General features: G+C 34.7%; 1 protein-coding gene across 1 annotated transcript; it reads left to right on the top strand.

Moving 5' to 3' along the window:
• Nucleotides 1-3,432: 3,432 nt before the first annotated feature.
• Nucleotides 3,433-25,080, top strand: LOC100375285 (pleckstrin homology domain-containing family M member 2-like). Its single transcript, XM_002737952.4, has 17 exons — nucleotides 3,433-3,635; nucleotides 6,772-6,878; nucleotides 7,451-7,560; nucleotides 8,902-9,001; nucleotides 9,556-9,643; nucleotides 9,765-10,969; nucleotides 13,366-13,435; nucleotides 14,444-14,534; nucleotides 15,617-15,681; nucleotides 16,026-16,114; nucleotides 16,440-16,572; nucleotides 17,494-17,672; nucleotides 18,129-18,194; nucleotides 18,350-18,509; nucleotides 19,026-19,208; nucleotides 19,933-20,055; nucleotides 20,953-25,080. Exons 1-17 carry the CDS (start codon nucleotides 3,570-3,572, stop codon nucleotides 21,085-21,087), a joined length of 2,970 nt encoding a protein of 989 aa, XP_002737998.2. The 5' UTR covers nucleotides 3,433-3,569; the 3' UTR covers nucleotides 21,088-25,080.
• The last annotated feature ends 56 nt before the right edge of the window (nucleotides 25,081-25,136 follow it).

Raw genomic sequence — 25,136 nt, 5'->3', positions numbered from 1 at the left:
AAGAGAAACAAACTTGACTGAAGGAAACAAAACTACAAGAGGTTTGGCTGTCTTTTTCCCATGCGCTTACAGAGCTACTGTGCTTCATGGGAAAATAATGTGTTAGGATTAAGAAGAACTCCACTGAACACTTTTGCCTTTTGTGCTCCTGTAACATGTGTTAACCCTGTTTTTTAAACTTTATTACCGCATAATACATTAACTGTGAAAGCATCATTAGGCAAGTCGTTGCTGGAGTTTTGGATCGGATTATGAAATTTGAATAACTGTTGACTGATTGTGACGGATATAGCCAGTTTTAACAAAAGTCCGATTTCTAAAACAGTGTGAATATGCATAATTATAGAAAGGTCAATGGGTTATGTGATACCACGTGTTTAGTTCATAATATGGAAAGAAAAAAGAAATTAGTCAACTAGTATGATTTTGTTTCTATCATGATGAGACTCATTATTTTATTGAAGATACTGCTGGCGTCACGTAGTGGTAGAGAACTTGAACTTCAGACTCGATTCTTAGCAAATAGTACATTTAAAATTTAGTAAACTATAAAATCGTTGGCCGCGGTAAAATACATAATGAGCCATTTCCAGACGACAAATGCGAAAGTAAATCGTTACTAAGTGAAAAAAACACAAATATGCACATGCCTGTATGCATTGTATATGTAAGATAAAAGTGCTTCAATGTTAGTGAATTAAGGTTACGTGTTACTTTACGTCATCAGAACACGTGACCACGATATTGTTTAACTCACCCTTTTGAAGCATCCCTGGTAGGAGGTGTTTGGTCAAAATAAACGGTGTCGTCAACATAATATGAATCATGTCATTCCATTTATCGAGGGAAAAATCTTGAACGGGAGAAACGTACTGAAAACCTATAAAAATTATGAGAATTAATCTTAGTCATGTGATCAAACTTTGGCCCAAACACTAATTAGACACAAGACATGGCGGAATCCGAGCCCCACGTGTATTACGCATTCATGTAATGACTGGTTGGGGGGGGGGTGTCTGAGTGACACCGATTTCCGTTTCTCAAGCATTATGTAGCTTGCCACAAATTGCGTATACGCGAATTATACATCTAATGTAATTTACACGGAATTCGCCTGAAGACTGTCTTGCACTCACCGGCGTTGTTGACAAGTATGTCCACTCCCGATTTCGTGACTTTCTTAATATCTTCACACATATTTAGTACATCATCCTCATTTGTAAGGTCGGCGCCAAGGTAGTGCGCCCTCACGTCGTATTTATTTTCAAACTCATGTTTTAGTTTGGCAATGTGGCTTTCCTCAGCAAATCCATTAAAAAGTATGGCACACCCGTTTCTGGCAAGGGAGCGAGCGATAGCCAGTCCAATACCAGACGTGGAACCAGTCACCAGGGCGTAGCGTGACATGAGTACCTTCGCTCTATATGGTTGGGAATAATAATATGTACACAATGCAGCCTAATGTGAACAATTATACGTTCTTCGGTATTTTGCCTTAGATTGGAAAATGTACATATTATAATAACCGATAAAAAGATACTAAATCGTAAAGTTTTAAAATTTTTAGGGCGTTTATATTTATTTTCCAAAATTATCGTGTTACAACCCATTTGCGCCAGTAGTTTCTCCAGACCCGTACCTTGCTCCGGAAACCTCGGGGGCGGACATCCGGGCATTTTCTACCGCCTGGCAACCCTGGTTGAGAGTCCCCTGAACAGTGTAACAAGATTAGCCCTACGTGTGTAACATATATGAATTTGGTTGTTCAGGATTACTTCAAAGTTGAGTTTGTGTTGTTTTCTCGAGTTTTCACCGGCTCCACCGGCGTTCCACAGCAGCGCGCACAAAGCCCATAGAAATACGTGGTACAGTGGTGCGCGTCTTAGCAACGTAGAACGTCCGTGACGTAGCTCCGCCCCGAAGGATACTGTTGGCAAAAGTATCACACAAGTACCACTCAATTACCGATACATAAAATTATCCCGATCAATGTTAAAACATATTTGAAATCGAGACTAATTACAATATAATATACATCGATCAAAGTATACACACAAGACAGAATGATGAATAATCTAGTTCTCTTCCACATACTAGTACGAGTAATTTCCGTGATTCGCGCCCTCTATCGACGAGACGTTCATGTGACGTAGAATGGCGTAGTTGTATGAAAACAACGTTGTTCATAGGGACAACTGTGTTTGGTTGTGAGATTGTTTTTTATTTAGAAAATAGAAATATAGATCAGAGACGGTTTCGGATCAAAACAATATAGACGCAGTGAATGGCTTTGCTTTCAACAGTTACGTCACGTAGTAGTTCGTCGCTAGAATGAGACATGAAGAAAAATTCATGGCGCAAGCTGAAATTGATCGATGGTAAAAATCACGATGCAATCCATCATTTTCTATAAGTATATTTTTCTAATGGAACACAAAACTATGCTGAGCACTCTTAATTAGCCAGAGCTGAGTCATGAATCACTTAGCATACAGGCTCGGTATACAGTTGATTATAGTTTTTGGGCTCTCTTTGGTAAAATGTCACGAATTCAGTGCTATGTCAAGCACGATCTCAACTCCACCCGAAGCCCACATCCGCCCATTATGTTGGGCACTACTTCGAGATAGGGATGACCAACATTTACAAAACAACTTTTAACAATATAGCAGTGGTACTCACCTACCTGTAGTTTGAAAAAAAAAACTGCAATTGACAAAGAGTTAATATTTGATTTTTAAGGTCAGTACAATATTACGTGCTAAAGTTTACCAAGTCATTCTGCTTATGCATATATCACAAATTACATCGATATATATTGCTTAAACAGTGCCTATTGCAGCGTTACAGTCGGTCGGTAGTATGGACCCAAACCTCAGTGTGTCACGTACACCTGTGACGTGTTAAACCGAAGAATACGTATGAACACACATTCTATTCATTTGGATCAATTTTTATAAATATTTAGTGCATGCGTCACGTGCTCGCGCATGCGCAGTGTACCACTTTTCACTGACTTTTGTTAAAAGTGTAAAATATTGGGACAAATTTATCTCTTAAATAAACAGTAGACTAACATGATTGTATTTACCAATTCAACATTGCTTTATATTAAATAACGGAGTTTTGTCAAGAACTCCTCTGGTCAATATATAAAAAAATAGTTTCGAATCAAGTCAGCCTCATCTACTGATGTCAGATGTATTTTCAATGTTAATCTCTTATCTTATTTATTTTGGTATTGTTATTAATTATAGACCGTCCACATAGATTATTGATCAATATACACACGATTGAACAGTTTTTAATATACACGTCTCATTTTTGTTGTAAGCGTCTACGGCCACTTCCGGTGAGGTGCACCAAATAAAACAAAAAACAAAGTATTTTTCGAATTATTCTGATGAGGGCGCCAACAACTCCCACAGTTCATTTACCAAAATGGCGTCCAGATGAATAATCTCTATCCCTTCTTATTGATATGACGTGAGTTATTGACGCATTAGGCTTCAATTATCAAATTACCGTGGTCGTATTTATTTCAGAATGCAAGAATAATAACAGGAGCAATGTCAAATGAACGACTGAGACTCAAGGATAGAATTTTGGATCGGATAGCCAAGGCTATCAAGGAGGTATGTTTATTATTCGGGTTTCTGTCGCTGTGACCGCGACCGGATATCCAGTCTTTGTTGTTTCTTCAGAATACGCCTCTGATTTATATCCTGTCACTCGATGTCTTGTTTTAAGTATATGGTGATCTAGACTACTAGTACGTGCCTTAAAAATATCGCTGTATCGAAAAATGTTATGATTTAAGATGCGGTAGCGCCTTATTCTGTATGACTCACAAGTGTTCATTTGGTTAGGTCATCTTATTAACAAATATGCCCGCATATTATTTGTATTGTAACAAATAATGCGAAAAAATGACCTGTCTCCTGGGTTTAGTATTGAATAATTGTTATTGTTTTGGACAAATTATCCTTGAATCATGTGACCACCCTTTGTTATGTGTTTTCATACCTTTCACGCATTACATAGGGGTTCCCATTTGAAAACTGTAATTGTAGTGAATGAAGAAAAAAAAGTTACTTGAGAAATGTGTGAAAAAAATATTTGCAAAATCAACCAAAATGTTTCTGTCCCTAGATTTCGAATGGATAACTCCCTTGATCAGACATGTACATAGTTGTGTAATACATGAGCGTATACAGTGTACCTGTGTTAAGTGATCCTCTTTTCATCTCCTTGTTTTAACAACTAGGCTTGCCAGTGAACACAATAACTCATAAGGCACTCCACTATTGCCTAGCTACAATTTACAAAACATTTATATTCTACTACCCGGTAATTAAATCTAGACACAAGTAACATTTCGTTTAATGAGTGGAAGATTGCATACTAGTACATTAGATGTTTAGGGTACTGCAGTCAGCACTTTACTGTAAGCATTCATTTGGTTCAAACCCCGATTGTGTTATTCTATTAATTTTTCCCAATTTATCAAGTTACAATCACTCTGATTTATCTTAGATTGCAGTTATGTAATGATTTATTTGTTGACTCCCGTGTGCGAAGCACAAAAGGGAATCTTTGCAGTTACCCTGTCTGTATGTCTTTATGTATGTATGTATGTCACTTTTTTTGTTCCACCGTTATCTCAAGAACCACTAATCAAATTTTGGTGAAACTTGGTAAATAGATACTCTGGGATAATGCGCAGAGTTGATTAGGTTTTGGTAAAAATTTATGAATATTAATTACCTAATTTGCATGATAATTAGCTGATTTTTAGCTGTTTCAAGACTGTTCCACTGATATCTGAAGAACCATTAATTGGATTTTGATGAAATTTGGCACATGGATGCTCTGAACTAGTGCGCAGATTTGATTAGTTTTGGATAAAAATCTATGAATATTAATTATCTAATTTGCATGATAATTAACTGATTTTAAGCTGTTCTATGACAGTTCCACTGATTTTTGAAGAACCACTCATTGGATTTCAATGAAACTTGGCACATGGATGCTCTGAACTAATGCACAGATTTGATTAGTTTTGGGTAAAAATCTGTTAATATTATTAATTACCTAATTTACATAATGATTAATCAATTTTCGGTTTTTCCAGTGATATCTCAAGTACTAATCATAACATTTCAATAAAACTTGGTACATAGGTGTCATATGACACTGCACAGACCTGATAGTTTTTAGGGTAATATCAGTACATATTAATTACCTAATTTGCATAATTAATTAATTTTCAGCTTTTGATATTTCGAGTAGTAATAATCATGTTTCAATGAAACTTGGTACATAGTTACTTGAGGACTGTGCAGAGACCTAATTAGTTTTTGGGTAAAATATTTGTGCATATTAATCACCTTATTAGCATAATTAGTTAATTTTCAGCTTTTCACCTGATATCTTAAGTACTAATCATCACATTTCAATGAGAATTGCGACATTTTTTCTAGGACTATGCAGAGACCTGATTAATTTTGGGATAAATAATTGTGCCTATTAATTACCTAATTTGCATAATTAGTTAATTTTTTGCTGTTCTATGGCTGTTGCACTGATGTCTAAAAATCACTCATTGGATTTCAATGAAACTTTTAAAGAGTACCCATCACATTTCAATGAACCTCAGACTATGCACCATATTAGTTTTTGGTAAATATTTATGCTTCTTAATCACCTAATTAACATAATTAATTAATACTGATATCTCATTGATCATCGCATTTGAATAAAACTTGGTACATAAATGCTCTAGGACAATAGACAGCCTGATTAATTTTGGGTTAAAATCTGTTCATATTAATTCTCTAATTAGCATAATAATTAATATTTTTTTGGTTCTAATCACATTTCAATGAAACTTGGTACATTGTGCAGACCTTTAGTTTTACACTTAAATCTGTTCATATTAGTTACCTTATTTGCATAATTAGTTTTCAGCTATTCCATCAATATCTCAAGTATAAGTAATTTTGAATTAATTTTTAATGTGTCTCCAAAACTCTCAGCACACGGGAGTTCTTTCTAAGCTTTCTTTGATTTTACTTTGTGACAATGTTCATTGGTACCTGTATATTATGTGCAATCATAGAGGTATACTACAGTGCCCAGTATTTTAGAAAATGGGCTAAACATTATTAAAAATTTGATATTTTTAGAACAATTTCATAGAAGACAATGTTAAAGTGAACTTTTCAAAACCCCACTCCGTATCACAATAATAATATCTCCACCATAGGAACCAATGGGAGAATAAAAAAAAGTGCTGACAAAATGGCTGCCAATCGCTGAAATATACCTAAGGCTAAATTATTGTTGGGTTTTATTTTCTTTAATTTTGCTGATCATTAAATGGGCTAAATTAAAACCCAGTGAATATTCTAATAATTTAATGAATGTATATAATTTTCTTCACAAATCAGCAAATAAGTGAATATTTCTGAAACATTAAATCCTCTAAATTAAATCCAGTACTGTAAAATACTTTATTTTAGCTGGAATATGCTCTCCAGCACAAACCAAATGGCCATTTTCAGGGCCAACATATCCTCAAAAAAGAGAACTACCGGTACTGTACAAATATTCATGTACTTTTTGCATGACTGACATTGTAAACATTGTAAACATATATATTTTTTAGAAGAGAAAACATCAGAAAAAGTCGACTGAGCATGGGCACTAACATGGTCGAATACGGTATATTTTCTTTCTTATTTATTTATTTATTTGTTCATTTCTCAGATTCAAGGTTTATCCTCGTGTGCTGGCAGTCAACCAATTGTACTAACCAATGAACGAAGACCAGTTCAGAAGTTGGTGGAAAATTTAGATCATGCATTTCTACATGGGTAGGTAATAATTGAAAATGTGCAATGACACTAGTTGGTATTTTGACAAAATATTCCAAGCTAAATTTGACAATGATTGATATGTGATGATATAAAACAATAATAAAACAACTTACCTGTATGAAGGTGAAGAAAATTTTTCAATACGTGATAGTAAAAATAGTTTAGTATGATTTATGTTTTCAGTGTATTCCAGTCAAGGTTGTTGTTACCGTAATAGTGACTCCAAGTAACTTAAATTGACATACATGTACCTGGTATTGGGTTTTTGTGTAATGGAAAGATTCTGCTATCCTGGGGTAATCCGTTTTTTTGTTATAAGATTACGGTGAAATTTATACTAGCACTGAGAACGGAAATGTCAGAAGTCCCTTCCGAGTGGATGCTATTTTCCCAATCTATAATGCTCGAGCCTGGCAAGTGAGCTGTTTATGCACTCTTTTTGTCCCTGCTGTTTGAACCCATCCTGGACCTTGCATTATTTAGTAATGTGTTTCGAATTTAGAAATTACTGGGTTGAGACCGCCGTGAGACAGGTTAGTTTTACCCTATTATGTGTTTCTACTCTGCAGATTGAGACATGTGACATGCGGTTACTGGGTCATTGTTCCACAGTTCACTAGAAAAGATGTTATTAAACAAATTAATATGTTGAATAATATCACAACAGATCTAGGACGAGGTGAGTTATATTCTGTAGTGAATAAAATAGAAAGTATGTGTCATACTATAGAGAACAGTATGTCATACTAAACAATAGACTGGCACAGTCGGGGCGATTAATTTGTTTTTGTAGTTAAAATAAAATTTAAAAAAAAATCGCGAAATGGAGGTGTTAGCGCGAAATCACCCCGACTGGTTTATTCTGCAGGAAATTCATTGCTATTAAATATTCATGATGCACATATTATAATGAGGTGTGCGCGGAAATACGTGCATAATGAGGTCAACATGGTAAAGGTCACACTGCAGACCCAACATGGCGGCACGTTGAAATTCGAGTTTGTCGTACTCGTCGTTTCTAATTCATCACAATGTGTAAAAACGTAACTCGTACTAGTCGTAGAATTAAAAAAAATATTGACTGCTACAATCAGCCGATGTCTTCTCGGTCAGAGGTCAGTTGAAGAGACGCTGTGATTGGCTCAGATGATTGTCAATTAGAACACTCATTAACATAATTACCTGTTGAAAAATCGACGGGTTCCTGCAGTGTCGATAGAGGGCCATGCAGAATAAACCAGTCGGGGTGATTTCACAGTTACACCTCCATTTCGCAATTTATTTAATTTTATTTAAACTACAAAAACAAATTAATCGCCCCAACTGCGCTAGGCTAACTAAACAATACAATGTATGCCATACTATAGAGAACAGTTTGTCATACTATAAAGGGCAGTATGTGTCATACTGTAAAAGACTGCGCAAGCTGCTGCGGAGCGGCGGTCGAAGAGCCGATGATAACAGCTAAATTCAAGAAAACAATACAAACTCAACTTTAAAGTAATCCTGAACAATTAAATGTATATATGTTGCACACGTTTTGTTAAGGGAAGTCTCAACAACCAGCTCAAAGTACCGTTTTCTGAGTTTTTGGCTTTTGTTTTCACCAAGATGGTTGCCAGGCGGTGGAAATTCTTGGATGCCCATCCCCAAGAATAGAGGGAAGTATGTTGTACTATAGAGGGAAGTATGTCGTACTATAGAGGGCAGTATGTCGTACTATAGTGGGCAGTATGTCGTACTATAGAGGGCAGTATGTCGTACTATAGAGGGAAGTATGTCATACTATGGTGGGCAGTATGTCATACTATGGTGGGCAGTATGTCATACTATGGTGGGCAGTATGTCGTACTTTAGAGGGCAGTATGTCGTACTATATAAGTGCCTTGCTATAAACACCTTTCTTTGCTAGAAATGTGAGGTGCTTCAAACAGCTTGAAAAATGAAGTAGGAACATGAGGTTGAAATGAAACTATAAAGACATCTTTTCTAGGTATTATTTACATCTATTATCTTTCAGGTCGTGCATGGTTATATATGGCACTGAATGAAAATCTTATAGAAAGTTATCTACGATGTTTTGCTGAAAATGTCAAAGTTGTTCGGAAGTACTATGTTGAGTAAGTACACAGAGCACAATGCAGACTAATATAATGCACTTTAAAGCTTCATAAATGTAATATAAGGTTATTAAAAGAATAATTGTTTGCGGGAAGTCCGCACAGCGATCGTATTGATTGACATGTAGCGAAGGTTAATGAGAGATTATGTCCCAAAATGGCAATGTAAAATTTGGTTGTGCGACATTTGTGTTCAGTGACCGCATTCTATTTCCCTCACTCGCTAAAGTGTTTGAGTGTGCAACATCAATAACTTGTCAATTCAGGTGATGTAGTTTACCCTATATGAGGGATAATTTGAATGTTCAAATCAGTGCTGATACAGTTTTACGTAATTGCAAATTCTATTGTTTTTGATGTATAATGTTAGTTTTATTGAACTAACATTGTTTTACAAAACACAGATGTTTGATTTCATAAAGTCGTTTTCAGAAATCAATACACACATAGCTGTGGATGCGATAATAATATCTTTATTTTTCTTTATTCAGCTGTGTATCATGCCCGAATATGGGCAATTGCATCATATTAAACCTTATACCCGCTCTTTGCAGGCATTCTATCATGAGGGACGACCAGCGGTTGCTGCTCTTGCAAACTCTGACAGCTGGTTTGGATTTCGCGACGTTTGACCTTGACCTGGTAGGAAGTTACGGTATCTCAACATGATGACTGAAATCTAAATCACCTGAATTCTGTTTTCTTTATCATATTTATGAAATAATCGGGTCAGCTTATTTTTCTGGTTTTTATTTTCTTGCAGACTGTTCCGTTCTTAGACTTGACGAGTTACCTGCCATCTAAAAAACCGCCCAAAGAAGATGAAGAAGATAGGATATCTCATCATAGCATTGATACAATGTCAATGAGTTCATACACGAGTGGAATACTTGAAGATTGCGGTACTCCCAGTGATATCTCTTCGTACACCTACAAGGATGGCCAATCTGATCAAGGCATTCATAGTCTTGAGTATTATCGACAAGACAGTGGCGATTCGTCCTCCAGCTCTGTAACCAGGGGAGCCGGAGATTGGGTTGCCAGTAAAGATGCAAAAATGGTGGATGAAGTTAAAAGTATTGTTGATATTGTTGATAATGATACACTAGAGAAAAAAAATCGTCCCCAGAGACCAACATCGCTCGGGCACACTTTTCGAAGTGTTCGAATTGATACCAATGCAAAGGAGGAGGATTTTGAAGTCATTCATATAAATGGAAAGCGTACAAAGAAATTGAACAAAAAGAAGAAGTCTCCGAGTGGGAAAATTAGCCCGGCTGTTGATTCACTCACTAAATTTAATGAAATGAAAGTAGTGATGGAGGAGGCGGTTGTCTGGGGTGATGCCATGACAATCGGTCAGGATGCAGTGAAATCAACTAATCAGTTTCCTCCTTTGGATGCCAATCAAACGCAACTGGCCGATCAGATTGCAGTGATTGAAGACTCTGTGCCTCAGCTGGCAAATCCAGTGTCTTCTTTAGATCTTCATGTTCTTAATGTTAAGAAACGACTTGCAAATCGAGCTGCACAGTCGCAGGATCAAATCTCACCAACAGTAGAAAACTGTGATGAAAAAGTTAAACCTGTGAGTCAGAATCAGGAATCGATCTTTGTAGATAATTTACAAAGTCAAAAAACAGTTAACAGTGATTCCCTTGATGATAGTATTGCACAAACCATTTCCACTGCTAATGGCACAGTGGATGAAGCTACAGATGTTGTCATGACAGCAAATACGGTTGCTATGGATATAGATGAGGCAGATGTTTTACAAAAAGACAATGATAATCTTTCAGTTACCCATGACATTTCTGACAATCATATTGAAGGGAGTGGGGAAACTGCTATTGTAGAAGATGGGTCAGTCACAGAAAACAGTGACAGCAAAGGGGAGACTCCGCCGCTGGAAGCTGCTATGCTTGAAAAATACGAGAGTTTAGTTTTGGTCCATGAAGCTGATATGAGGTAAGCACATGAGTAATTACTTTGTAGCATGCTTTGTTTGGCTCTGGTCTGTGTGAAAACAATATTTATAACAATATTTGACTCCCGTGTGCGAAGCACAAAAAGGGAGTCTTTGCAGTTAGTGTGTCTGTGTGTGCGTGTGTGTGTCTGTGTGTGTGTGTGTGTGTGTGTGTGTGTGTGTGTCCCATTGATATCTCAAAAACCAATGTTCGGATTTCAATGAAACTTGGTATATAGCTTGTCTGGAGCAATGCGCAGATTTGATTAGTTTTTGGTTGACATCCATGCATATTAATGAGCTCATCTGCATAATAATGTGTGAATTTTAAGCTATTTCTGTTATATTTATAGTTTTATCATGTATGCGTCACAGCAAGTGTGTTTGAATCATCTCTGTGGTTGGCACCACTTTGGAAAATAAAACTAGGCTCTGAAAAGACTTGTGCTTTGTCTTTTATAGTACTGTAAAATACTTAATTTTCGCTAGGAATTAATTTTCGCTATTTTCGCTGAAGGAATGATTCAGTGAAAATAAAATCCAGCCAATATAATTTTTTCACTATATTTTACATTCAACTCGTCAAAAATCAGTGAAAAGAAATTCCAAACAAAACAGCAAAAAATCTCTTGAGCGAAATTAAATTCCAGCGAAAATAAAGTATTTTACAGTATAGTAGAACATGAGTACCATACACATTTTGTTTCATTTGCATTACAGAACAATTTGTTTTTCGAGCGATTGATGTTTTCAGTCGCTTGATATTACAGGACCTGTTGTTTCTTTATTATTTGTGTTTGAAGGACAAAGATCACAAACATGTTTAGTGATTTATCGATAAGTGCATCAAATATAAGATGTGATTGGTTAGCTCAATACATTGAACTGGTCGTCCGAGGACGGTCGTGTTTAGTTGTTGACAACAATGAATCTAAATTTGTAGTCTCACACAATTAATGTTGATCAGATCTGCAACAGGCCTGTGCCATGTTCATATCAGACCAACAGATCAGGCACATGAATATGGATACAGATCTGCAGCATAATTCCTGTCAGGGCAGCCCCGGCTGTCAATTTATATCTATATTTTAATTAGGGAATCTTCCTTGATACTACAGTCTACGAAAATATGTGTAGTTTTACAGTGATCTGAAAATGCTTAGAAGATGAAATTTAAACCCCATTGAAAAAGATAGGAGGAAGATTGTACACAAGGGATATGACTTGTTCATCTTTTTAGCTCCGCTGTCGACTTTGTCGAGCGGAGCTTATCATATGAGTGATTGTCCGTTGTCGTCCGTGTCAATGTTTTACTTTTTCGACTTCTTCTTGAAAACTACAAGCCTGAATGCTTTGATACTTGGTGTATATGTACCTTGGGTAGACCTCTCTTAGATTTGTTCATTTCATGATGATATCTTCAATTCTCTAATTTTGGTGAATATTTTTGTCAATTTTGGTAAAAAGTGATATTTTCAACTTCTTGTTAAAAAGCGCATGTCCAATTGCTTTGATATTTCATATATAGGTACTACATGTGGACCTCTTTCAGATTTGTTCATTTCATGATGATATCTTCAATTCTCTAATTTTGGTGAATATTTTTTTCATTTTTGGTAAAAAGTGATATTTTCGACTTCTTGTTGAAAACCGCAAGTCCAATTGCTTTGATATTACATATATAGGTACTACATGTGAACCTTTCTCAGATTTGTTCATTTTTAAAATGATATCTTCAATTCTCTAATTTTGGTGAATATTTTTGTCATTTTTGGTAAAAGTGATATTTTCGACTTCTTGTTAAAAAACTCAAGTCCAATTGCTTTGATATTACATATATAGGTACTACATGTGGACCTCTCTCAGATTTGTTCATTTTGTAATGATATCTTTAATTCTCTAATTTTGGTGAATATTTTTGTCATTTTTGGTAAAAAGTGATATTTTCGACTTCTTGTTGAAAACCGCAAGTCCAATTACTTTGATATTACATATATAGTTACTACACGTGGATCTCTCTCAAATTTGTTCATTTCGTGATGATATCTTCAATTCTCTAATTTTAGTGAATATTTTTGTAGTTTTTGGTAAAAAGTGATATTTTCCACTTCTTGTTGAGAACAGCAAGTCTGATGCTTTGATACAATGTACTATGCATATTGTTCATTTTCTAATGATATCTTCTGTTCTTTAATTGAAATGTGCATTGCTAACAGCGGAGCTATCTCAGCCGACAGGCTGCTTGTTAGATTTACATGTGTGTGTGCCCATCCATGTGTCTGCTGTATCTCAAATATCTCACAAAATGCCTTAACTGGTCATAGCACACTAATGTATGTGCATTTTAATCATTTTGTGCATTTTTAATCATAATGCATTTTATCATTTTGTTTTACAGAATTGACAATAATACTAAACTATATTTGATGCTAGAAATTTTCAAAAATGAAAGTGAGGAATTTATGAAGGTAAGGCTGCCTTTACTATTGAGTATATTAAGTACTGGTCGTGAGGGTAAGACTGTGCCTTTAATATTGAGTGTTTCAAATACTGGGCATGAGGCAAAGACTGCCTTCAATATTGAGTGTTTCAAATACTGGGCATGAGGGTAAGACTGTGCCTTTAATATTGAGTGTTTCAAATAATGGGCATGAAGGTAAGACTGTGCCTTTAATATTGAGTGTTTCAAATACTGGGCATGAGGGTAAGACTGTGCCTTTAATATTGAGTGTATCAAATACTGGGCATGAGGGTAAGACTGTGCCTTTAATATTGAGTGTTTGAAGTACTTGGCATGAGGGTAAGACTGTGCCTTTAATATTGAGTCTTTCAAATAATGGGCATGAACGTAAGACTGTGCCTTTAATATTGAGTGTTTCAAATACTGGGCATGAGGGTAAGACTGTGCCTTTAATATTGAGTGTTTCAAGTACTGGGCATGAGTGTAAGACTGCCTTTAATATTGAGTGTTTCAAATAATGGGCATGAAGGTAAGACTGTGCCTTTAATATTGAGTGTTTCAAATACTGGGCATGAGGGTAAGACTGTGCCTTTAATATTGAGTGTTTCAAATACTGGGCATGAGGGTAAGACTGTGCCTATAATATTGAGTGTATCAAGTACTGAGCATGAGTGTAAGACTGTGCCTTTAATATTGAGTGTATCAAATACTGGGCATGAGGGTAAGACTGTGCCTTTAATATTGAGTGTTTGAAGTACTTGGCATGAATGTAAGACTGTGTCTTTAATAATGAGTGTTTCAAATACTGGGCATGAGTGTAAGACTGTGCCTTTAATATTGAGTGTCTAGAAGTGCTGGGCATAAAGGTAAGGTCGTGTCTTTAATATTAAGTACAATGACTGGACATAAAGGTATTGTTGTAAGGTTTCACAAAAATATCACGCTTTGTTAGATCTATTAAATGTTTTTCATTAAGCTCACAAGTTAGTGACTGTAATTCTATCTATTTTAACAGATGATTCGTATGAGTACTGGTTATATGGAAGGTGATGTCAAACCAGTGTTTATCCTCCTAACAGACCAGGCTATCTACTTATTACGAAAAGGTAGGTATAACCTTTGACCTAAACACTCAGACAGCTCAGTATAACCTTTGACCTAAACACTCAGACATCTCAGTATTTTGTGTAAGTTAAATGTACACTGAAATATTGTAAACCACTTTAATATCATGAAAGACCAGTTGAAAGACTCAGGAATTTATATAAATTAATAGATTTGTTTGACCTTGTTTAACCTTTTCACCACCAGACTTTCTCACCCAAATGTTTCAATCTGTACTTTTTATCTTATTTTCATCAATATTTCTGAAAATTTTGGAGCCAACAGACAAAATTTAGGTATATTTTCAGTTTTTTCTCAAAAAATATGGCTGTTTTTGTCCCATTTTTCTGAAGGAAAGTGCAGACTATAAACTGGACTATTTTGTGATGAAAAGGGGGAACTGGTGGTGAAAAGGTTAACAGGTTGAAAACCCACAAACAACCTTAAGCGGTTTACAGTGCATATTTGTATATACATGTATAAATATGTCAGTTATTCAACATGTACAGTACTGGGTACTATTGTAAAATCTGTGTTAGAAGTGATTTCTATCAAAATGGTACAATGCAACAGAAGGGATGAAGCTTCTATTCTATTCTATTCAATTGTTTAAAAAGAATGAGTGCGACTTCTATTAGGAATGGGGCTTCTAATACAGATTTTACAGTAGTACTTGTAACAGTAATTTGTAAATTGCGATTTACAAAAAACTGAATGGATAAATTTCAGCTTTCTTTCAATGCTACATTTTTTCTGTCAAATTTCTGTTTTTTTTTTTTTTTAGACTTATTTGTTATTTTTGGATCATTGTCTACAGGTCTTATCAACATTTTTGCAAAATTATTAGAAAAATATGAAAAAATGATGACAAGGTCTTTGAAAGATCTCTTTGGCCGCAAAAGTCAACTTTTGATACCTTTCAAAAAATAAAATCAAAATTGTTTTTTTTAAACTTTGATCAAGAGGAAATTATGTCTTTCTCATCCTAAATTACTGGTATCAAAAAATAAGCAACTTGTTGCACACAAATTTCAAGAGAAAAATTACTAGCACTGCATTCTCTGAAAATTTTTTTTTTCCACAGGTGATGGTGATGTGTTGTATCAGACTGAATCAATGATTACATACAATGACATTGACTTCCTGTCTGTAAGTACAATTCAGGGTTATCCTAAATACGTTTTTGGGTGGGTACCCCAACCCAACCGCACAATTGTACTACCTACCTTTTATGGAATCTTCAGATATTTAAATATTCATATTTACATATTTATGAAATATAAGACTTGGATAGATTCAGTCATACATACTATCATTGGGCAAAGTAAAAGGGCTTTATATTATATCTATATATATACCAGTACTGTAAAAAAAAATGGGTGCGACTTCTGTTAGAGATGCGGCTTCTAATACAGATTTTACTGTAGTAACATTTTTCTTATATTCTGATTTCAAGATTCTTGAATACAAATCCCTGTTTTTGTTTTCTACAGGTGAATGTAAATTATCAGTCTGTGACGCTAGTGTGTGCAAACCGAAGAAATCAGTATTGCCTATCCACTGGAGATGAGCAACTGACAAGGTACAAACAAACACATTTGATCTCACAATGTGGATTCATGCTTTCTATTGTTAATTACTTTAAATTCATATTTCCATCATTTTTCTATTACAGTTGCTAATTCCCCTTTTCACAATCGCACATTAGAACATCAACAGTAGACAGTGTGCGACGGTTTTCACTCTGTTTCCTGTTCTATTTTGAATTTTACAAAATGTTTGCTGAATGATATAAACTGATGAATGATTCACTCTAAAATCTCAGTAACAGTAACTAGGTGAGAAATGCATTCAGTTGTGAAAAAAGTAATATTGCCAGTAAGACTTCATTGTGTTTATTTATTTAGGTATTTCTTATCGGTTTTGATGAAAGTAATGGAGGAAGGCAGTCGTACGCGCGAGTTACCAAGTATTTTACGAGATGCAACTACACAGCTTATTGCTATGAAGAAATTTGCATCTGTAGAATGTCGATGTGAGGTAATGTATATTAGTATATGTCTGACAGTAAGAATAAAATTCAGTCTGTAAAAAGGATTACAAATGTGTTTGAAAGTCTTACGAACATCTTCCTTATTTTAAAGCGGGAGGGTCATCACCTGCGCACGCGCGAGAATTGAGTCTCAAGCGATGATAACAATACACGCTAACAATGCAAAGGCTATGGGTAGCCGCTTTTTGTGAACAATGACACGCTATGGCCACATGACGCATGCGTCACCTACGCTTTAAAAAACCTGTCTCATTCAAAATAATGTAAAGTCATTAATTATTATGTTAAATAAAATCTGCAAAATTAAATCTGCGTGTAAAATTACAAGAGAACTTATTGTTACACTGAAAATCTGTGAATTTAAAACCCAGTGAATATTACAAATGTAAAAGTAGTGAAATTAAACATCAATGAAAAATAATGCTTTTACAGTAAACAATAATTTTTAGGCAAACACATAAAAATATATGCACCAACATTTTGACATGAAAAAACAACAACTGTGCCTAGGTTAGATCCTTATATTACATCCCTTGTGTATGGCCTTGCTATGTACTTGTATGTTTCCACTGGTTTGTTCTGCAGTACAACATTCCAGGTGACTACTGTAAAATACTAGTACTTTATTTTCACTTGGAATTAATTTTTGCTATTTTCGCTGAAGGCATGATTCAGTGAAAATAAAATTCAGCGAATATACCTATATATATATATATTTTACATTCAACTCTTTAAAAATCAGCAAAAATAAATTCCCTACATACATCCAAAGGTCTTTTCAGCGAAAATTAATTCCAGCTAAAATAAAGTATTTTGCAGTATTGTCATATCTTCAAAGTTTGAAATTTGCAAAAATTCTCAGTTTTGACAATTTAACAAGTTAACGACTTGCTTTTTTGTTTTTGTAGCTAAATGATGTCACCATTCATCACTATGGACTAGTACACTGGGAAGACCTAACTGTAAAGTCAAGCAGTCCTAATGTTCAAAAACCATCTACCTATAAACAAGGAACATTGTTGTATAAAACCTGGGATAGTTATTTATTTGGTGGCATCACTTGGAAACCTGGATACTTTCTACTAAGGTCAGTGCATCATCAAACCCCGGTCTCTTTGTGGAACATGAAATCCCGGCCACTTTGGAGCACTCTGGATAGTGCAATATTTTTTCCACTCATAATTTGTTCAAATTTTCTGTAATTTTCACTGAATTCAATCTTAATTTTAGACCAAACAGACAAAATGTGACATTACCGGTACTTCTAGTTTTTTAATCAAATCTTGCAATATTTTATATATAAGAGAGCATACTGTATTAAAGTATTTTGCGGATGGTGCCTGAAGTTGTCTTGACTTGAAGTTTGTGCTCAAAGAGTTTAACATTCATAATTCAGTTTGTGCCTATAAAAATAAAATCAGAAATGACAGGGTGACAAGTTCAACAAATAACCATTATTTTATTAAAACATTGACTGCATGCTCCATCTGTCCCCCCCCCCCCCCCCACTGATTTTGTTATGTTTATTGTTTTTATCTTTCAGAAATGGAGTATTTTACAGACTACTACAAAGGCATGACCCAATACCACAGTTGTCAATTTCTTTAAAGTAAGTACTTAGATTTGAATCATTTTAATTCATCTCTAATTAATAATACTAGACGTACATGTTTTGCTGATCGGGCACTGAGGTCAATAGATCACAAATATCCCAGTACCTAATTGTCACACATCCTGGCATAAACCTTCTCATTTCATCACTAGGAGTACTGACTTTGGCGGATGTCGTCGTATTAGGAGTGGAGAGAGACCTTATTCTTTTGAGTTGATACTACCAGATAAAACATCACTAGAACTAGCTGCTAAAGATGACTCAGAAGCCTCGGAATGGCTGCATGCTATTTGCTCATCTGTGGCTCTAGGGGTAAGTCTTCAAATATAACTCAGATTTATTTGTCGGTGTGTCTGTCTTTGTTGTGGGGGTTAGTATTACAAGAATTATTAGTATCGTAACTATTGTACGCATCCAACTTAGCACCCATGCTCGGCTAAGTGTACCCCACCCACTTATGGGACATTTATATTTTCAGGTTCATGTTCGGCTAAGCACAATCCCCTCCAAAATGCCCCTAATTTGGTTGCCTAATCATAAAACCATAAAACAACGACCTGTTAATAAAAGTGAAAGGTGGTGAATTTTTCATTCCATATTCAGTTTATCTTTCAAAATTGCAAATTACCAGTTTTTCAAAAAAATTCATGCCGTTTTTTCTCCAAAATCAATTCTGACAAATCGTTCTTTGACATTGATAATTCACTTTCTATTTACATTTACAACATGAAAAGTACATTTTGAATTTTGCTTATGATTGAGTCAGATTGGAGAGGATTGAATGTGGTATTAGGATGACTGCAGTTATATATAAATATTTTTTTACAGATGGATCAATGTTCTCCCAATGCCTCGCCATGCATTGCATGTTGTCTTATTTTAACTGATCAGAAGTTTATTACCTGCCATGAAGATTTCCAGACTGGTTTCTTTAGATGTCTGGCTAGTTGTAAAATAGAAGACATTGGTGGAATTACTGTAGATCCTGACAATAGATATTACTGCATAGTAGTAAGTACATATCACGTTGAATTGTCTATCTAATTTGAAATATACATATGATACCATTCACCTTTGTGATGTTGTATCCGGCCTCATGGACTAAATCAAATCAAATAAATCAAATCATGCCCAGGGTAGGTCAACAGCAGCGATAGGGTTGACCTCTAAACCTGGCTGAGTGGGCCACTAACTCATTAGGAAGGCCAAAGTCACAGGCTTGGATTCATTTACTGTTTAAGGTTCGCTGGTACCTGTTTAAACTGGACCTGGAAAACACCTGGTTATTGCACTAAATTGCCATAATCCATTTTATAATCCACAGCCCTGTCATGTAATTCCATATATGGATAATGGTTTCTGCGGCAAATGGACTGTATCTATCTAGGAATTTCACTTGTAATTTTACATGTACAAAAAAATAGGGAGTTAACATTGACATTCAATATCAGAAACTGTGTAGCACAAAATGTACAACTGTTTTACCATTTAGCATTTATATAAACAACAATCAGAATATAATGGTTATAACTGATTTTGTAAAGTTTGTGTTTTAGGCACTAAACCTTTGTGGCATTCACAGCAATTCACTCAATAGATGTAACAAATGCATTTGTAGTTGAAAACATCAGTATCCTGTAGGCTGATCTGCTTCATGTGTAACATTTCACCTGTATATTTACATCAGTACTGAATTTAATCATCTAAATGCTAATGCTGTCATTTGATATTTCAGGAATTTGAGCCATCAGAAGTTAGTTCTGATCATGAACAGCCCTGGGTGTTGTATTTCAATAGTCCCAGTGAAGAGAATAAATTTGAGACTGCCATGTGTAAAGCCTGGAAAAATATATTTCAGGTAATTATCATTTATCATACCGTGATACCAAGATGCGTCTGATAATATGAGGTTATTACGAGTATCCCTCAAAGTATGCACAAAGACAGTACAGCAGGAGTATCGACTGACGTGCAGCGGAGGTCGATGCGATGACGTACTGTCTGAGTGCATACTTTGAGGTATCTATTATTTATACATTTTTTCCTTGCAAGGATACATCATGGGAATGCCGAAATCTAAAATGTTTAGAACAGAATCAACAAACTTCTTTGTGTGGAGTTTGGTCAAACTCTGGTGGCAGCCATGTTTATTTTTATTAATAGAGGACGCTTATGCGCATATTAATTCCATATTTGGAGTTCACATTTCCTAATATGGTAGGATGAAAATACCCTGCAAAATACCGCAAAAAAAATTACAGCAGGTTGTACCTTATGGCGTTACGGTGACAGATGTATAAAAATACCATCTTACTTTATGTGTGGTATCATGGTTTGCATGTCAGAGTATAGACCCTAAAGAAGATCATCTCTTGGGTATTTAGATCGTCATACCATGACATTATTTGTTTACATTTCTTTCAACCTATGTCAGAGGCTACAAACAAAATACATCCAATAATACAATTTTAAAATGTGACACAAGAACAAAAAAAATTATCTTCCAAGGTTTCAAAAACACTCTAAGAACTCCAACCCAACACGCTTTCTAAAACCTGATCTTGATTTTGATTCAAAGTTTAAACAAAGATATGTATGAGCTTGATATATGCTGAACAGACCATTTTCTGTTCATTGCAAAATCCTTCATTATACGTTAAATAAAATATAAAAACTGAAAAAGAGTTTTTGAGGATTCTCCTGCTTGAGGATGTGCTATATAACTATATTTATTTCTTTACTTTCAATCCACCAGGTTGATCTTCCAGTTTATGTTATAGACAATAAAACAATAAAGCAGAGATGTAGAGAACAACAAAGCTCTCTCCAATCAGCTTGGACAAAATCTGATCATGTGACACCTGGGAAAGAGTCCACACCTGTTTGGTAGCAGTCTAATTGAAGGATACATAAATGAATAAATTATGTAGATTTGTCCATGTGACACCTGGTGAAGAGTCTGCATGTGCACCTGTGTGGCTGCAGTCTAATTGGAGGGAGGCATCCATGAGATTTGCATAAATAAATAGATTATGTAGATTTGACCATGTGACACCTGGTGAAAAATCTGCATGTGCCCCTGTGTGGCTGCAGTTTAATTGGAGGAGGCATCCATGAGATTTGCATAAATGGATAAATTATGTAGATTTGACTTTGTGACACCTGGTGAAGAATCTGCATGTGCACCTGTGTTGTTGCAGTCTAATTGGAGGAGGCATCCATGAGATTTGCATAATTAAATTATGCAATTTTGAAATGATTGTGAAAACTCTATTTGTGCAATTGTTTGGTCAATATGTATGTGTATATATTTGTGTCATTCAGCTAACACAACAATTGTAATGTTTGATATTACATTGATTTCTCAGCATTATAAATAACCCAATGCTTTATCGTTTTCACAATGGGTCCTGGTAGTAAGAGGATAACAATGTTGAAACAGTGCAGCTTTCATATAGCATTTATCACTCTTGCTCAACCCATTGATTGCATTTAGGATGAGCTTTTATTGCATTCCCATCATGCTTGACGACCACACTAAACTTAATCTGACAAAACACAACTTTCACCCATAGCTTGTACATGTACCAATGTCTGAAAGCTAATTTCATTTTTTGGAAATTATGTAATAAAAATACACTTACCATAAGTCAGTTTATTTGACCACAACACCCACCCTAATGAGTGTACTGAAAATCTAGGAATATGTGGTGAGTGTGATAAATACACAAGTCTGTGTGACAGTTTTGATGATAGCTGTACTGTGTATGGTCCATGTACATGTAATGTACACAGGCATTGCTGTTAAAATGTAAATGTCTGTAATTATCCTAAAGTGAACCAGAGCGGCTGATTGGCTGATTCAACACCACATGACTTGTGCTGTCGATAATATTCTATTTAGAATTCCCGAGTATCCATGTCATACCATTACATGATATTTTGCCAGATATTTAAAGAGACACTGTTGCCAGAACTATGCATTGTGAATTCTTCTATTCAAATTATTTTGCTACACACTATACCCAGTTCAAAACATTGCTCATTGCCGTGACTATTATAGTACTTTATCAACACAGAAAAACATTTAATTATGACTAAATTTGACACATAATTGTCTGAATTTACAAGGTTTCCTAAAAATGTGCAACTGGATTTCAGCATATCTCTAAAATCAATCAATATGTGAAATTAATATTAACCTTTTCACTACCGGAATTTCTCGCCTGAATTTTTTTGCACTTTTTACTTATATTCTTCAATATTTCTGGAAATGAACCCTAATTTTGGAGCCAACAGACAAAATTTGAGTCAATTTTCAGTTTTTACTCAACAAATTTGGCTATTTTTGTCCAAATCTTTTGAAGGAAAGTGCAGACTATAAAGGGGAATATTTTGTGAATTTGTGGTGAAAAGGTTAAAAAGCCTGTGTGTACCAGTACATGCAGAGTTCCGATAACAGTGTTGCTTCAATCGTTGTAACCAAGCAGTGTTGTATAATGTATTTTTTTATGTGAATATTTTAAATCGTAACCAGGCTTCCATTTACACTTTTTATATTCAAGGTGCTCTGAAATTTGTATTTATTGAATGGTACTTGTCAACGCCTTATACATGACCCTTAAAGGTCACACATCCTGGTATTTTCTGGAGGTGCAAATTCACTACCAATTAGAATTTTCTCAAATAATTTCAGGCTAACATGCAATCTCAGAGACAATTTATTTCACATGAAAAAAATTGAAGTGCAATATTGGAAATGGTTATTGTTTATTATAGGGCAACAACTCCCTCAGAAAGTACCAGGATGTGTGACCTTTAAGATTCATGCATAATGCAAATTACTAGTAAGATTCAATAGTCGAGGTCAAAATGGCTTGTAGGGTTTACACCACAGTAAGAAAACAAGGTTATTATGGTATACTTTATTTTCGCTGCAATTAATTTTTGCTGAAAAGGATTTTTCGGTGTTTTGTATGGAATTTATTTTCACTGATTTTTTGATGAGTTTAATGTGAAATATAGGAACAAAAGTATATTCGCTGGATTTTATTTTCACAGAATCATCCTTCAGCGAAAATAAATTCCAAGCAAAAATAAAGTATTCTACAGTATTTTGCATGCACATGAGCACCTGCAATTCTTTTTTATTTTTTGAACAATTTTTTTTTCCCCCTAAAGATTCATTCATATATTTCAAACAATGTTATCAAATATATGAACACCATTGGAAGAGTATATGTATAGTGGTTTGGTACAGTATGCATAGATGAATTTTACAAAACAATGAAATACTCTAATGCACAGGTATTCATAGGTTTTTGTATGTATATACAATATATGCGAACATGCAAATTATTTTTTTGTTTGCATCGATTACACTGCATGCATGTTAGTGTTTTTCATTCTTTGTCAAATAAAAACTATTTTTTGCATTGCAAAAACGCTTTTACAATAATTTATATAGCATCGCATGATACTGAGCATATTTACAATGCATTGTGGGAAAGAAATTCTAGTTTTGAATCTACTGAGCAGGTCACTGAGCATATGTGCAATGCATTATGGGAGATAAATTCAAGTTTATCTACTGAGCATGTTGCTGAACACATTTACATTGCATTGTGGGATATAAATTATTTTTAAGCATGTTACTGAGCATATGTGCAATGCATTGCGGTAGAGAGATTCTCACAGAGGAAAATATAATTTGAATATATTACTGTAAAATACTTTATTTTAGCTGGAATTGATTTTCGTTAAAAAGGCTTTTCGGGTGTTTATATGAAATATTTTTCCAATCAAATTAAATCAAAGGTTTGGTTAAATGTAAAATATAAAAAAAGATATATTTGCTAGATTATATTTTCACTGAATCATTCCTTCAGCAAAAATAGCAAAAATGAATTCCAAGCAAAAATAAAGTATTTTACAGTATAGCATTATTGTGATTCATATATCAGTATAGGACAGTAAATACTGTACATGTTAAATACACTAACTTTATAACAATGCAAACAAATGTTAATTTTGGTTATGAGAATTTAGATTTGTTCAAAAATAGCAGAATAACTCGTCTGTAGAGGGTAGCTCCTCAGCCCGGCTCATGTTTTCTATATATCAGTGACTCAAGTACAATTGATATATTAAACCCTCACTGCCAGTGCACTCAAGAATGGTCTGGTAAATTGCTACATAAATCATTTATATACGCAAGGCCTATCCACAGACCGATTCACCAGTCTCATGATAATACACGGCGTCTGCTGTAGTCTGTCAAAAAAACGTTGTATCCCAGAGTGAATTGAAAGATGATTTATTTTTAATTTTCTTTGTATTAAGATTATTTGTTAACACAAGATTAAATAATGCATTCAAATACATGTATTTGCATCATTCAACAAAAAATATACTGTGGAATACTTTATTTTCGCTGGAATTAATTTTCGCTGAAAAGGCTTTTTGAACGTTTTGTATGGAATTTATTTTCACTGATTTTTGATGAGTTTATATAGAAATATAGGAAAAAATGTATATTCGCTGGATTTTATTTTCACGGAATCATCCTTTCAGCGAAAATAGCGAAAATAAATTCCAAGCGAAAATAAAGTATTCTACAGTACTCAAACAGAAAACAAACATCTCTCTATTCTACCATATGTGGCGCCCTTCATAGGTATGTGAAACTGTAAAAAAATGCAAAGGTTTCAAAAAACCAACCCTTACTGCTATTGATTATTGATGTATGGTACTCTGTTTTATAAATTAGACACAACTCTTCATTTGTTGTCAGTTTTGTTGTACTAAGTGGTTTTCAGAAGAATATTTAGCTTTCTGTTCACACATTTCATGCAATGAAACAATTGGAAACATGCAATTCTCATTACTGACTTTTGTAGTCTATTTTGTAGATTTAGGGAACATAATTCCCTCCTCTCC

The sequence above is a fragment of the Saccoglossus kowalevskii genome, chromosome 15 (assembly GCF_978046115.1).
Source record: "Saccoglossus kowalevskii chromosome 15, keSacKowa6.1, whole genome shotgun sequence".
NCBI lineage: Eukaryota > Metazoa > Hemichordata > Enteropneusta > Harrimaniidae > Saccoglossus > Saccoglossus kowalevskii.
This window is presented reverse-complemented; position numbering and strand designations above follow the sequence as displayed.